Source organism: Piliocolobus tephrosceles, chromosome 21 (assembly GCF_002776525.5).
Source record: "Piliocolobus tephrosceles isolate RC106 chromosome 21, ASM277652v3, whole genome shotgun sequence".
Classification (NCBI taxonomy): domain Eukaryota; kingdom Metazoa; phylum Chordata; class Mammalia; order Primates; family Cercopithecidae; genus Piliocolobus; species Piliocolobus tephrosceles.
Window position 1 is genome coordinate 19,046,568 of NC_045454.1, and position 15,495 is coordinate 19,062,062.

The following is a 15,495-nucleotide window of genomic DNA, read 5'->3' on the forward strand; positions in this document are numbered from 1 at the left end:
TAGGAGTCCCTTGGGAATATTGTGTGACAACGCCATGTTTGGGTTCCTCCCAGGTTACAGCAGACTGACAAATAAATAATTGCAGGCCGGGCGCGGTAGCTCACGCCTGTAATCCCAGCACTTTGAGAGGCTGAGGCAGGTGGATCACCTGAGGTCAGGAGTTTGAGACCAGTCTGACCAATATGGTGAAACCCTATCTCTACTAAAAGTACAAAAATTAGCCAGGCGTGGTGGCGGGCGCCTGTAGTCCCAGCTACTCGGGAGGCTGAGGCAGGAGAATTGCTTGAACCTGGGAGGCAGAGGTTGTAGTGAGCTGAGACTGCGCCACTGCACTCCAGCCTTGGTGACAGAGCGAGATGCCACCTCAAAATAAATAGATACAAAAAATAATCAAATAATTGCTCACAAATAGCACTGACTGTGCTAAGGTCTTTTTTTCTTTCCTTCTTTTTTTTTTTTTCTGAGTTGCGGTCTCCCTCTGTCACCCAGGCTGGAGTGCAGAGGCACCACCATAGCTCACTGCAGCCTCAAATTCCTGGATTCAAGTGATCCTCTCACCTTGGCCTCCCAATGTTCTGGGACTACGGGTGTGAGCCACAATGCCAGGCCTGTTCTTCTAAGGTCTTTACACAGATGAACTCACTTCATCCTCCATATTGGGTAGGTATAATTTTTACCCCCATTCTACTGATGGGAAACCATAGCACCTCCATAGGACAGAAGGCACAGAGCGGTGAAATGACTTGCCCAAGTGGCACCCAGGCGGCCCACGATCCTAACCTCAAGGCCAGGGATCCCCACCCCAGCCTGTGGACTGGCACCAGGATCCAAGCCATCTAGAGTGAGCACTCCTTGTAAGAATCTACAGCTGGGAGCGGTGGCTCATGCCTGTAATCCCAGCACTTTGGGAGTCCGAGGCAGGATCATTCGAGGTCGGGGATTCGAGACCAACCTGGCCAACATGGTGAAACCCCGTTTCTACTAAAAATACAAAAATTAGGCCAGGCACGGTGGCTCATGCCTATAATCCCAGCACTTTGGGAGGCCGAGGCAGGCAGATCACGAGGTCAGGAATTTGAGATCAGCCTGGCCAATATGGTAAAACCCCGTTTCTACTAAAAATACAAAAATTAGCCAGGCGTGGTGGCATGTGCCTATAGTCTCAGGTACTTGGGAGGCCGAGGCAGAAGAATCGCTTGAAGCCGGGAGGCAGAGGTCCAGTGAGCCGAGATCGCGCCACTGCACTCCAGCCTGGGCGACAGACCAAGACTCCATCTCAAAAAAACAAAAATTAGCTGGGTATGGTGGTAGGAGCCTGTTGTCCCAGCTGCTCAGGAGGCTGAGGCAGGAGAATCGTTTGAACCCAGGAGGCAGAGGTTGCAATGAGCCGAGATCATGCCACTGCACTCTAGATTGGGCAACAGAGCAAGACTCCATCTCAAAAAAAAAAAAAAAAAAAAACGAAAAAAAAACAAACAGAATCTATGCCTGATGATCCGAGATGGAACATTTCATCCTGAAACCATCCCTCCCCACATCCCCGCATCCCCACATCCCCGCATCCCCACATCCCCGCATCCCCGCATCCCCGCATCCCCACATCCCCACATCCCTGGTCCATGGAAAAACTGTCTTCCATAGAATTGGTCCCTGGTGCCAAAATAGTTGGGGAGCACTGCACTAGGCTGTCTGTCTGTGAAATATTTTGGATTTGGGGAATCCCAAAACTATATTAAGACAATTACGAATTTTGTTCCCAGTAATATATTAGAGTAGGTATTACACTGAAGGTACTGTGTTTATATGGGTGAGCCCAAATGTTGGGGTCCCTAGTCTGTATTGGCTTATGCCTTGGCTTTGGGGATCCCCGGGAGTTATATCAGTGTGCTGTGCACCTCTACTGTACCCCGTGCCATTTGTGGGCCAGTAGCTATATGGATTTAGGGGTTCAAAGGATTAAATCCGCGTGTGCCATATTTCATGAGTTTCTAGTGTATATTGGGGAGTCCCCAGTGTAAGGTGGGCAGTTACTGGGGACTGTCACACTAAACTTGGAAATTCAGGAGTGCCTATGCTATGCGGGGGGACCCCAGAATTGAGGGTTCCTGATCCACACCGTGGTGGTGTTGAGGATGATCTCAGGGTCATCGCGGTTGTCTGCAGGCACCACATCGTGAGGGAGCCGAGGCAGCGTGGGGGTGGCCGGTGGTTGGGTCATCATGGCGACCTTCTTGGCCTTGAATAAGAAGCTGGTGGTGGGAGGAGAGGCGCCATAAGAACCAGCTTTCAAGCCCAGCACTCCCACTGCAACATTCATGCCCCCTACATCCGGCTTGGATACACCCTGCTTCTAATACCCCAAGTATGGCCTCTAGAAGGCTGGTTTCCCACCTACTCCAGCCTAATCCGTTCAGGAAGTGTTGTGCTCTGCGCTTGCGGATGCCGAGTTACCCAAATTAAAGGAAATATGGAGGTCCCCCCGGGGCATATGGGGGTCCCCCTAAGTCAGCATTTCCCACATGCATTTCTCATATGGGTGCTAAATGCACTTGGAAAAGGATAAGTCTTCATTGTGCGGCACTGTTTTGTACACTGCAAGGCAGGTGGAACCCCGGGGCCCCCGCCGAGCAGCAGAAGCCCCTCCCAAACTGTAATGACCACAAAGACTCCATCATTTCCAAACATCCACCAAGAGACACAATAGGTTTTCAATTCCATTGAAAACCACTGCTATCGTACGTATCACCTGAGGTCAGGAGTTAGAGACCAGCCTGGCCAACATGGTGAAACCGTCTCTACAAAAAATACAAAAATTAGGCAGATGTGGTGGTACATGCCTGTAGTCCCAGATACTCAGGCGGCTGGGGCAGGAGAATTGCTTGAACCCAGGAGGTGGAGATTGCAGAGAGCCAAGATCGTGCCATTGCACTCCAGCCTGGACAACAGAGCGAGACCCCGTCTCAAAAAAAAAAAAAAAAAAAAAAGGAGCCAGGCATGGTGTTTCACGCCTGTAATCCCAGCACTTTGGGAGGCTGAGGTGGGTGGATCACCTGAGGTCAGGAGTTTGAGACCAGCCTGGCCAATATGGCAAAACCCTGTCTCTACTAAAAATACAAAAATTAGCCAGGCATGGTGGCACGTGCCTGTAATCCCAGCTACTCAGGAGGCTGAGGCAGGAGAATCACTTGAACCCGGGAGGCAGAGATGGCATGGGGCTGAGATTGCACCATTGCACTCAAGTCTGGCAGCAGAGAGAGACTCCATCTCAAAAAAAAAAAAAAAAAAAAAAAAAAAGCAAAACAGGAAAACCACTGCCATTGTAGGGAAAAAGCAGATGTAGTACCTTCTCAGAATCTCCCTTTAAGTTAGCTTTTGGGGAGTACATTTGTGACACAGAAAGGATCCCCATTTAGAAGACCACTGAGTGTTCACTGGGATCCCTTAGGGTGCAGTAAACTCTCCTAGGGAGATACTGAAGTCCCTTTTAGTGTCCACGGATGATAAGGTCCATTGGGCGAAGCCCTTTGGGGCCCTCCAAGTACTAAAGGATAATAGAGTTCTCCATACAGATAGTAGGGTATGCAATTATATATCCTTGGGGACATTAGGGCATTCCGGGAAAAAATGGGGTTCATTGGAGACATGATAGGATTCTACAAGGAGTATTCTTACTCCACTTATCATATATGGGGCTACTTTCGGGTACAATGGGGGTTTCTCAGGTTACTGTGGCTGCCTACTTACCGGGTCCAAGGCAGCCCCCAATCCCCACTCTGGGCCCCCTCGACTCACCCTCTCTTCTTGTTCTTCTCGGTGGTGGCGTCCTTCTCATTCTCAGCCCTGGCGGGCTGCGCCTCTCCCCCCGCCTGCGGGGTGCCCCCGGGGGCGCCCTCCTTCGCAGTCCCTTCTTTGCCGTTCTCGGCCTCGCCCCAGCCCCCAGCTGAGCGGCGCAGGTTTTCGTAGTCAGGGTCGGGTTCTGCCGCCCGGGCCTCGTCCTCGGCGGGGGGCTGCAGGCCGGGGGGTGCCAGCGGGGTGGCCCCTGCGGTGCAGCGGAAGTGCTGGTGGAACTGGACTGGGAGGCTCAGTCGCAGGAAGATCATCTCCACCAGGCTGTTCTGGGAGCCCCAGGTGCGGTGGGTCAGACGCAGACAGGGGGGCGTGTCCACAGTGCCGTCCACTCGGGCTACCTGGGGTGGCAGGGAATGGAGCACTGAGCTGGGTAGGTGGACTAGGCCAGGCCGTTGGTCCCACACCTGGTCACCCACGGAGCCACCATTAGGCCATAGAGCACCCCCTCCGGCAGGCGGATGAAGCTCCCGGCCGGGTCCACCGCTGGGCCCTGGGGTGCTTGCAGCCCTCTGCAGCCTTTCTTTGGGCATCCTGTACAGTGGCAGCCCCGGACATACACTGGAATCAATTGGGGTAACTTCCAAAACCTACCTACATCCATCCAACCATCCATTCTGTCATTCTGTAACCAGGCAACTCAACTTCAATGTAATTTTTTTTTTTTTTTTTTTGAGACAATCTTGCTCTGTAGCCCAGGCTGGAGTGCAGTAGCAGGATCTCTGCTCACTGCAACCTCCACCTACAGGGTTCAAATGATTCTCTTGTCTCAGCCTCCTGAAAATTTGCCCCAAAACTGTGCGTACAAGATTCTTTGTTCTCCGACTTCTTCTTTTTTTTTTTTCTTGAGACAGAGTCTCGCTCTGTCACCTAGGCTGGAGTGCAATCGTACGATCTTGGCTCACTGCAACTTCTGCCTCCTGGGTTCAAGCACCAGCCAACGTGCCTGGCTAATTTTTGTATTTTTGGTAGAGACAGGGTTTCACCATGTTGCCTAGGCTGGTCTTGACCTCCTGAGCTCATGTGATCTGCCTGCCTCAGTCTCCCAAAGTGCTAGGATTACAGGTGTGAACCACCACCCCCAGCCAAGTTTCCCCTTTTTAAACCCTTGCTTTCCCCCACAAATTTGAAGCGGTTGCTTTGGGTGGGAATCCGGTTACTTCTCCATGACTAGTTTTGGTGAATAAAGTCATTCTCTTTCTATCAGACCTTGATCTTGTTAACTAGACTCTGTAACTGATGAGCAACTGAACCTGTGTTCAGTTTATAATTCCATGAATAGCGGCCAGGCACAGTGGCTCACGCCTGTAATCCCAGCACTTTGGGAGGCTGAGGTGGGCTGATCACCTGAGCTCAGGAGTTTGAGATCAGCCTGACCAACATGGTGAAACCTCATCTCTACTAAAAATACAAAAAATTAGCCAGGCGTGCTGGCGCGCACTTATAATTCCAGCTACTAAGGAGGCTGAGGCAAAAGAATCGCTTGAATCAGGGAGGTGGAGGTTGCGGGGAGTGGAGATCTTGCCACTGGCCTCCAGCCTGGGTGACGAGGGAGGACCCTTTTTCAAAAAAAAAAAAAAAAAAAAAAAAGACAAAGTTGTTCTCTTTCATGCCCCTCCTCAGGTTAACCTCTCCAAGGACCAGTTGCCAAGATGAACCTAGGTACTCCTTGCCAGCCAATGAATTTGCCCCAAAACTATGCATACAAGATTCTTTGTTCTCAGAACCTTTTTTTTTTTTTTTTCTTGAGACTGAGTTTTGCTTTGTCACCCAGGCTGGAGTGCAATGGTGCAATCTTGGCTCACTGCAACCTCTGCCTCCTGGGTTCAAGCGATTCTCCTGCCTCAGCCTCCCGAGTAACTGGGATTATATGCGCCCGGCACCATGCCTGGTTAATTTTTTGTATTTTTAGAAGAGATGGGGTTTCACCATGTTGGCCAGGCTGGTGTCAAATTCCTGACCTCAGGTGATCCACCCACGTCGGCCTCCCAAAGTGCTGGGATTACAGGCATGAGCCACCCAGCCCGGCCTGTTCTCAGACTCTTTAGGAGTTTCTTTTCTATCCTCTTTCTCCCCTCTGTTTTATAAATCTGGTTTCTGCCTTCACTCTTTTTTCTTAGAGACAGGTCTCGCTCTGTCACCTGGGCTGGAGTGCAGTGGTGCAACCACGGTTCACTGCAGCCTTGAAATCCTGGGTTCAAATAATCCTCACACTTCAGCCTCCCAGGTAGCTGGGACCACAGGCACATACCACCATGCCCGGATAATTTTGTTTATTCTGTGTAGAGACAGGGTTTTGCTGTGTTGCCCAGGCTGGTCTTGAATTCCCAGGCTCAAGTGATCCTCCCACCTTGGCCTCCCAAAGTGCTGAGATTATAGGCATGAGCCACCGCATCCAACCAGCCTTTGCTCTTTAGCGATAGTCTACTGACTGATCTCCCTCCTGTGATTTGCATTCAAAGTAACTAACAATGTCTCTGAGTTATTCTTGTTTTTTTTTTTGAGATGGAGGTCTCGCTCTGTCGCCCAGGCTGGAGTACAGTGGGGCGATCTCGGCTCACTGCAAGCTCCGCCTCCCGGGTTTACGCCATTCTCCTGCCTCAGCCTCCCGAGTAACTGGGACTACAGGCGCCTGCCACATCGCCCAGCTAGTTTTTTTGTATTTTTTTAGAAGAGACGGGGTTTCACAGTGTTAGCCAGGATGGTCTCGATCTCCTGACCTCGTGATCCGCCCATCTCGGCCTCCCAAAGTGCTGGGATTACAGGCTTGAGCCACCGCGCCCGGCCTGAGTTATTCTTTCATAGTAACCAATTTCCCAACTTAGCACACCACAGATCCGCTCTGCCTGTTCTTGAACTTTCTGTGAATGGAATCCCACAGCCTGTGCTGTCTTGTCTCCAGCTTGTTCTACTCAACATTATGTCTGAGATTCGTCCACATGGCTGTGTGTATTTCTATGTATTCATTCTCACTGCTGTGTAGCATGCTGTGCCTTGGGCTGGGGAAATCTGGTAGTGGCAGGTGTCAGGAACTCCGCATCCACTTTGCAGTACTGCCCCGTCCTAGCCACCTCTAAGGTCCTTCTGACTGCACTCTCACCTCCTACAATCCACTGCCAATAGGGACCTTTCCAAAACTCAGACCTCAACTGGACGTTCCCATACTTAAAACTCCCTTTGCAGAGTCCTTTTGTTTTATTTTGTTGAGACAGGGTCTCGCTCTGTTGCCCAGGCTGGAGTGCAGTGATGCAGTCTCAGCTCACTGCAACCTCTACCTCCTGGGTTTTAAAAATTATTTATTAAAAAAAATTGTTTTTGAGATAGGGTCTTGCTCTGTCTCTTAGGCTGGAGTGCAGTGGTGTGAACACAACTCACTGCAGCCTTTAACTTTTTTTTTTTTTTTTTGAGATGGAGTTTGGCTCTCCTTGCCCCGGCTGGAGTGCAATGGCATGATACTGGCTCACTGCAACCTCCGTCTCCTGCGTTCAAGCGAGTCTCCTGCCTCAGCTCCCTAAGTAGCTGGAATTACAGGCATGTGCCACCACATCTGGCTAATTCACTGCAGCCTTGACCTCTTGGAATCAACCAATTCTCCAGACTCAGCCTCCTGAGTAGCCGGGGCTATGTGTGCATACTATACACCTGGCTAATTTTTTTTATTTTTTGTAGAGATGGGGTATCCCTTTGTTCTCAGACTTCTTCTCTTTTTTTTTTTTCTTGAGACAGTCTCGCTCTGTCACCTAGGCTGGAGTGCAATCATACGATCTTGGCTCACTGCAACTTCTGCCTCCTGGGTTCAAGCACGAGCCAACATGCCTGGCTAATTTTTTTTTTTTTTTTTTTTGAGACGGAGTCTTGCTCTGTCGCCGGAGCTGGAGTGCAGTGGCCAGATCTCAGCTCACTGCAAGCTCCGCCTCCCGGGTTTACGCCATTCTCCTGCCTCAGCCTCCAGAGTAGCTGGGACTACAGGCGCCCGCCACCTTGCCCGGCTAGTTTTTTGTATTTTTAGTAGAGACGGGGTTTCACCGTGTTAGCCAGGATGGTCTCGATCTCCTGACCTCGTGATCCGCCCGTCTCGGCCTCCCAAAGTGCTGGGATTACAGGCTTGAGCCACCGCGCCCGGCCGCCTGGCTAATTTTTGTATTTTTGGTAGAGACAGGGTTTCACCATGTTGCCTAGGCTGGTCTCGACCTCCAAAATCGTCCCTATGTTGCCAAGGCTGGTCTTGAACTCCTGGGCTCAAGGAATCCTCCCGCCTCAGCCCCCTTAAGTGCTGGGATTACAGGCATGAGCTACCATGCCTAGACTTAATTTTTGTTTTATTTTTAGAGATAGAGTTTTTCTTGTTGCCCAGGCAGGGTTTCCCTTGTTTTATAGGTGAGGCACCTGGACCTCAGGAAGCTGTGGTTTGCCAAACGTGTACCCCGAGTCATACAGCCCGCGAGCCCATTACCCTGACACTTGCTTCCACGTGGTTTGTGTGCTAACATGGAGGAAAGAGAGAAACTCGAGCAGGCATTGAGGGGGCTCAGTCCTTACCTCATAGTGAGGGTGTTCAAGGGGCACTGGCTCAAACTGGGGCAGGCTTTTGCTGAACCAGGTGGTGACTGGGCGCTGCATGTTGATGGCAAATGGCTCGAAGCCTTCCTGGAGGCCGCAGATGGCAAAGAACCGCAGGGAGCTCACGTCCTGGCCCAGGTTCAGGTGACCCACCTGGCCAGGTCCCAAGCTGCAGACGGGCAGGAAGCCTGGTGGGAGGGGATGAATGGGCAGGGGTGAGGGCAGGTGGGCAGGGCAGGGGGAGCCGAGGGAAGGAGGTAGGGCTGGGAGAGCTGGAGGCAGAAGGGCAGTGCAGGGTCGGGAGAGACAGAGGAAAACAAGAAAGGGCACGGGAAGGGGTCTCAGCCCTCACCGTCCCCAATCTCAATCTCCCGGAAGGCTGTTTCGGAGCCCGAGTCAGACATGAGGACCTCGCCATTGAGGGTGAAGATAATGGTGTTCTCTGTGAGGTCGATCATACAGCCAACGACATCGCCCGGCTGCCAGGGGCGCCCAAATGGTTCACTACCCAAGTGCCAGCGCTGGCCCTGTGAGGAGGGCCAGAGAAGACATGGTGTGGGGAGACACACAGAGAAATGGAGAGATAAGGAAGCAGGGAGGGAGAGATATATGAAGACAGACATTCGAAGTGTCAGGTTCAGGGCATGTGGTACGGAAGAGGGTCACCCCACAGTGTCTCCATCTTTCCTCACATTTGCAACCATGATCACAGGAATTTTTCTCCCCACTAATCTCTGTGTCTCATCCCTTCTGCCTGGGTTATCTGCTGTTGCCATGGCTGGCATTATGCAGACCACCATAGTGGTAGTGGGGGGCTGGAAGCAGCAGTAAGCAGAGGGATGGAAAGGAAAAATGAACCTATCGGCCGGGCGCGGTGGCTCAAGCCTGTAATCCCAGCACTTTGGGAGGCCGAGACGGGCGGATCACGAGGTCAGGAGATCAAGACCATCCTGGCTAAATACGGTGAAACCCCGTCTCTACTAAAAAATACAAAAAAAACTAGCCGGGCGAGGTGGCGGGCGCCTGTAGTCCCAGCTACTCGGGAGGCTGAGGCAGGAGAATGACGTAAACCCGGGAGGCGGAGCTTGCAGTGAGCTGAGATCCGGCCACTGCACTCCAGCCTGGGCGACAGAGCAAGACTCCGTCTCAAAAAAAAAAAAAAAAGAAAAGAAAAATGAACCTATCAGTGTCCCCCATACAGATCCATATATGCTTATATCTGTGCACAAAATAGATGAGTGGCTAAGGAGGCAGATGGATGGATGAGAAGTTGAGTATATGACTGGACAGAAGAATGCCTGGAAAGTTGAGAATCTACCTGGGTTGATGCAGAGAAAGAAGAAAGTCTAAGTAGGTGCAAGGGTAGATAAATGGATGATGGATAGACGGAGGAAGGGAAGGATGGTTGTATAAATGGTTGTTGGATGGACAGACGGTTGTTGGATGAATGGATGGACAGTTGGCTGGAAGAATGGATGGATGGTTGGTTGGACGGATGAGGGATGAATGGACGATGGATGGATGGTTGAATGGATGGATGGATGCATGGTTGGCTGGTCAGTTGGATAGACAACAGATGAATGGATGGATGGATGAATGGATGGATGGATGGATGATGGGACTATATGTGCATGCTACCTTGCCTGGCTAATTTTTTTTATTTTTTGTAGAGATGGGGTCTCCCTATGTTGGCTGGATGAATGGATGGTTGGTTATCTGGATGGATGGATGGATGATGGATGGATGATGGATGGATGGATGGATGATGGATGGATGGACACATGGATGAATTGTTGGTTGGATAGATGGACATCTGACAGATCGATGGATGGATGAATCATGGTTGAATGGATGAATGGATGGGTGGATGAATGGTACAGTAGATGCAGGAAGTGGGGACAGAGTGAGGCACAGACAGAGGCAGGGCCAGAGTAGACAAGCTGTGGGAGAGACCACAGGACCTGGCAGAATGGTGCCCAAGGAGGTACCCACGCGGTGCCCATTGAAGACATAGGCCAGCTCATCAGCTCCCAGCTCTACGTCAGGCCTCAGCTCGGGCCTCACCCAGCCCACTCGCATCTCGCCTGTGGTGACTGCTTCAAACTCGAAGTACCAGCGGCCGCTCTGCACTGCATAGGATTTCTCTGCCCGGAAGATGCGCACCCGGTCCCAACGAGACTGGTTCTCCACCTGACCTATAAATGAGGCCAGGCAGAGTCAGAGGGGCTGGGGAGAAAGTGGATCCCAAGACATTGAGAAGTTGGTAGAAGAGACCAGGGACAGTAAGGGCTTTGGGGAACTTTTGGAAGAGGGTCAGTTTCTTGGAGTTGGAGGAGAATTGGGGAACCTCAGAATAGTCAGAGAGAGGTAGAGACCTGTTGAGAGAGACCCTCATCTCTGTAGCAGTCAGAGTTCTCAGAGAACAGGGATACTGGCAGAGACATAGAAGGAAAAAGTCAGGTCAGTGAACTGGTCAGAGTTATGGTCTGGGGTTAAACGTCAAGATTAGGGTTTATTAGAATCAAGGGTTGAGACTGGGATTGGAGAGTCAGGGCCAGGGTTATGGAAGAGATGGAAACTCGGGTTGGGGCCAAGCGTTGAGAAACTGAAGGCTGGGGACCATGGCCAGGGTTTGGGGTCAAGGCTGGGATTGGAAGCCAGTGATAGGTCAGGAGTCACGTTAGGGGTAGGGATGACAGGCTCTCTAAGCCCTTGGTTGGGTGCCTCCATGTGGTAGCTACAGTTCAGAGATTAGTGATTAGGGGTCAAAGCTAGAGGTCAGGAGTCAGAGTCAAGGGTGGGGTTGGCACGCATTGGGTTCCTAGGCTGACAGCTCTGGGTTGCAGTCAGCCCAGGCAGGGCTGGAGTCAGGTCAAGGGAAGTGGTTCCACCAGGTTCCGAGTTGGAACTGGGGTAAGGGTAAGAGTTTCAGGTAGAGGTCAGTCCTTTCTGACCTCCTGGTCAGTCTGCTCGATGTGATAGACATAGCCCATTTGGGCCGGGCGAGGTGGCTCATGCCTGTAGTCCCAGCACTTTGGGAGGCCGAGGCAGGTGGATCACGAGGTCAGGAGATCGAGATCATCCTGGCTAACACGGTGAAACTCCATCTCTACTAAAAACACAAATAATTAGCTAGGCACGGTGGCAGGCGCCTGTTGTCCCAGCTACTCGGGAGGCTGAGGCAGGAGAATGGCCCGAACCTAGGAGGCGGAGCTTGCAATGAGCAGAGATCATGCCACTGCACTCCAGCCTAGGCAACAGAGCGAGACTCCATCTCAAAAAAAAAAAAAAAAGATATAGCTCGTTTGGGGGTTGAGTGAGGTCAGAGATCAGAGTCGGGGCTGGGGTCAGAGTTGGGGTAGCAGTCGCAGTCAGGGCCGGGGGTGAGCACTCACTGGGCTCCTGGTCAGGAGGCTCGATGTTGTAGCCGTAACCTATGAGGGTGCGCACGGCCTGGCAGAGGCTGTCCCGGTTGCTGCGCTTGGTGGCCTCGTCCAGCAGGCGGTAGGGCACGAGCCGTGGGTTTCGGCGCGCAGGGATGTCCTGCACCGCACTGTAGCTCCAGCCCTGGCCCACACGGTCTCGGGCCCACACGTTGTGCCCATTTTCTGCCAGACGGTCCACCAGTGTCGTCTGCGCCGGCGTCAGCCGCACGTGGCTCAGGTCCAGCGGAGCCGGCTTGTACCCATTGCTCATCATATACCTGCAGGCATGGCAGGGACTCGGTGGGACAAGGTCCTCACCTCCACTTCTGGGCTCTGCACTATACGGGATCCCTGACTGCTGACCCTTGTCTCAGCTTCGGCATTTCCGACCTTTGATCTAATGTTGCAGTTCTATGAAATTTTAGAATAAACTTTGAGATTCCTGGCTTCTGACCCTAGGATCATGGGACCCTAGCAAGGGCTTTGACATCAACGACCTCTGGCCCCCTTTGTCTTGACTTTGGGACCCCTATCTCTAACCCTGGAACTCTCTTGGACCTCTCAGCACTAACTTTGAGGTTTTTCCTTTTTTTTTTTTTTTTTTTTGAGACGGAGTTTCACTCTTGTTGCCCAAGCTGGAGTGCAACGGCATGATCTTGGCTCACTGCAACCTCCAGCTCCTGGGTTCAAGCGATTCTCCTGCCTCAGCCTCCTGAGTAGCAGAGATTACAGGCATGTGCTACCACACCTAGCTAATTTTGTATTTTTCGTAAAGAATGGGTTTCACCATGTTGGTCAGGCTGGTCTCGGACTCCCGACCTCAGGTGATCTGCCCACCTGAGGCTCCCAAAGGGCTGACATTACAGGCGTGAGCGACTGTGCCCAGCTATTTGTTTTTTGAGGTTCTTGTCTCGTGCTGTCACCCAGGCTAGAGTGTAGTGGTGCAATCATGGCTCACTGCAGCCTCAAACTCCTGGGCTCAAGCAATTCTCCCAGCTCAAGCTCCCAAGTTGCTGGAACTACAGGCATGTCCGACCACCAAGCCCTGCTAATTTTTAAATTTTTTGCAGAGGGGTCTCGCCAGGTTGTCCAGCTGGTCTTGAACTGGGCTCAAGTGATCTTCTTGCCTCAACCTCCGAAAGTGTTGGGATTACAGGTGTGAGCCACCTCATCCAGCCCACTTTGAGTTTTCTTACTCTGATCCCAGGCCTCATCGCCCCCAAACTCCTGGGTTTGGAGTCCTTGACCTCTGAACTCAAGACCTGTAACTGCTCACCTATAATTTCAGGATCCCTTACTTATACAACTCCAACAACCTCCAGATTCTCACCTCTTACCATTGGCCCCTTACCCCTTACGTGGACATGTGACCTCTGCTCTCATTTTCCCTGACTCTGGGCGGATCCTGACGCTGGATCCTGGATGCACACCCTCTGTCTCTCTCTGGAGTTCCTAACTCCTCAATCCTGGACATTCACCTCTGACCACAGAGACCTGACCCTGTGACCTTTGCCCTAACCCAAGGCTCCTTTCTCTCTAACCTCAACTTCCCCACAAGATCCCTAACCCTTACTACGGCATCCCCAGCCCCCAGTCCATCTCCAGACAGGACCTGGCCGCCCACACTCACGTCTTGGGGAGTTTTGTCTTTTTCAGGTTGTCCTCCGCCTTCTCGTCCGCCATACCCACGTGGCAGCCCAGAGCCAGCAGAGTCCTGGGGGTGGGGAAGCCGGGGCAACAGGTCACACCCCTCAGAGCTCTCTGCTCCCATCTCCTCCCAAGGCCTCAGGGTCTCCAGCTCCCTCTACCTCTGCTGCTTCAGTGTCTGGGATGCTCTGGCCCTGTCTCTCTTGATCCTGGCCTCAGGCTTCGTGACTTCTGTCTTTCCCTGCATCTTTGTCTGTATAACTGACCATGTCTGTCTTTTCCTGTCTGCTGCTTTCTCATGTTTCTTTCTGCATCCCTCTCTCTTTCCATCCCTGCCTTTTCTTTCTCTCTCCTTCTGCCTCTGTCTCTTTCTTGCTCTCCGTTTGCATCTTTTGCATCTTTTTTTTTTTTTTTTTTTTTTTTTTAGAAACTGAGTCTCTCTGTCCCCCAGGCTAGAGTGCAGTAGCGTGATCTCAGCTCCCTGCAATCTCTGCCTCCTGGGTTCAAGCGATTCTCCTGCCTCAGCCTCCCAAGTAGCTGGGATTACAGGTGTGCACCACCACGCCCGGCTAATATTTGTATTTTTAGTAGAGATGCGGTTTCACCATGTTGGCCAGGCTGGTCTCAAACTCTTGACCTCAAGTGATCCAGCCACCTCGGCCTCCCAAAGTGCTAGGATTGCAGGTGTGAGCCACCGTGCCCAGCCACTCCCCGTTTGTTTCTGTCTCACAATCCCTGTCCCCTCCATCCTTCTCTCTCTCAGTCTCTACCTCCTGCCCAGGCTCTCCATGCCTCCCTCTCACACTGCACCAGCGGCCGGCCCCAGCCCCCGCCCCCGCTCCTCTGGGCCCTCACTTGAGCGTCTCCCCTGACATCTGCAGGTTGTAGTTCCTCTCAGGCTCTGGAAGGCTATGGAAGTCCACAAGACACGGGTGCAGCCTCTTGTTGTCATCCCGAACCTGAAGAAAATGCGGGGTCAACTCCTCAGCCTCCCCTTTCCTCCCCACTCTCCGCATGCCCAGACATGACCCCTGACCTCCAACCCTAGTTGTGCCACCCTCAGTCCAAGGACCCCCTGGTGCCCTGTGGTCCTTCCCTCCTCCCCGCCGGTGAGCCGTTCTCCCTCCTGGCACCACAAGTCTAGCCGGCCTCCCGCAGGCTGCGGGCAGCCCCTCACCGGGCCGTAGGTCCAGCCTTGCTCAATGCGGGTCAGTGCCCAGAGCTCGTGGATGTTCTCCGCCAGCTTCTCCCGAATGCGCTCCAGATGGGGTGGCAGGACGATCTAAGGGCACAGGGACGTTCTTGAGATCCCCAAGGTCCCTCTACCCTCCTCCATCATGACCCCTTTTCCCAAGGACACCTGTGAGCCCTGGAAGGCTCGTCCAGCACCCCCTTTCCCACCATCCCGCAGCCCTGCTCCCCATCCCTCGGCTTGATTCCAGGGTTGACACTCAGATGGGTGAGGGCTTAGCATCCTCAGAATTAAGGAATTATCCAGGGCCAGCCGTGGTGGCTCACGTCTGTAATCCCGGCACTTTGAGAGGCTAAGGTGGGGGCAGATTGCCTGAGGTGAGGAGTTCAAGACCAGTCTGGGCAACATGGTGAAACCCCTTCTCTTCTAAAAATACAAATCTAAACAATTTTTTAATATTTAAAAATTTAAACAATTTTTTAAAAGGAGTGAGAGTGGTGGAGAGCTGCCCTAGAAGCTGGGAACCTCATTATTTAACAGATGGAGAAACCGAGCACAGAGAGGCAAAGGATTCTGTCAAGGCAGAATCGCAGTCTCAGGGAGTCCTCACCACTGCCCCTCAAAGAAAAGATGGCTCACACCTGTGATCCCAGAACTTTGAGAGGCTGAGGCAGGAGGATCGCTTGAGTCCAGGAGTTTGAGACCAGCCTAGGCAACATAGTGAGACCCCGTTATCTACTAAAAATTAAAAGTTAGCTGAGGTGATGATCCACGACTGTAGTCCCAGCTACTTGGGAGGCTGAGATGGGAGGGTCTCTTGAGCCC

At 52.3% G+C, this 15,495-nt stretch overlaps 1 protein-coding gene across 2 annotated transcripts in view; it reads right to left on the reverse strand.

Annotated features, from left to right (window-relative positions):
- The window catches only part of RYR1 (ryanodine receptor 1), a 166,725-nt gene that overhangs the window by 116,903 nt on the left and 34,327 nt on the right, over positions 1–15,495 (reverse strand). For both annotated transcript variants that reach the window (XM_026447688.2, XM_026447687.2), the window contains exons 21-29: positions 14,656–14,760; positions 14,334–14,437; positions 13,462–13,545; positions 11,802–12,109; positions 10,399–10,601; positions 8,759–8,933; positions 8,386–8,594; positions 3,793–4,187; positions 2,117–2,249 (exon numbers count right to left, since the gene is read on the reverse strand). In XM_026447688.2, coding sequence (XP_026303473.1) covers positions 2,117–2,249; positions 3,793–4,187; positions 8,386–8,594; positions 8,759–8,933; positions 10,399–10,601; positions 11,802–12,109; positions 13,462–13,545; positions 14,334–14,437; positions 14,656–14,760 — 1,716 coding nt within the window. The remainder of the gene's footprint in view (positions 1–2,116; positions 2,250–3,792; positions 4,188–8,385; positions 8,595–8,758; positions 8,934–10,398; positions 10,602–11,801; positions 12,110–13,461; positions 13,546–14,333; positions 14,438–14,655; positions 14,761–15,495) is intronic.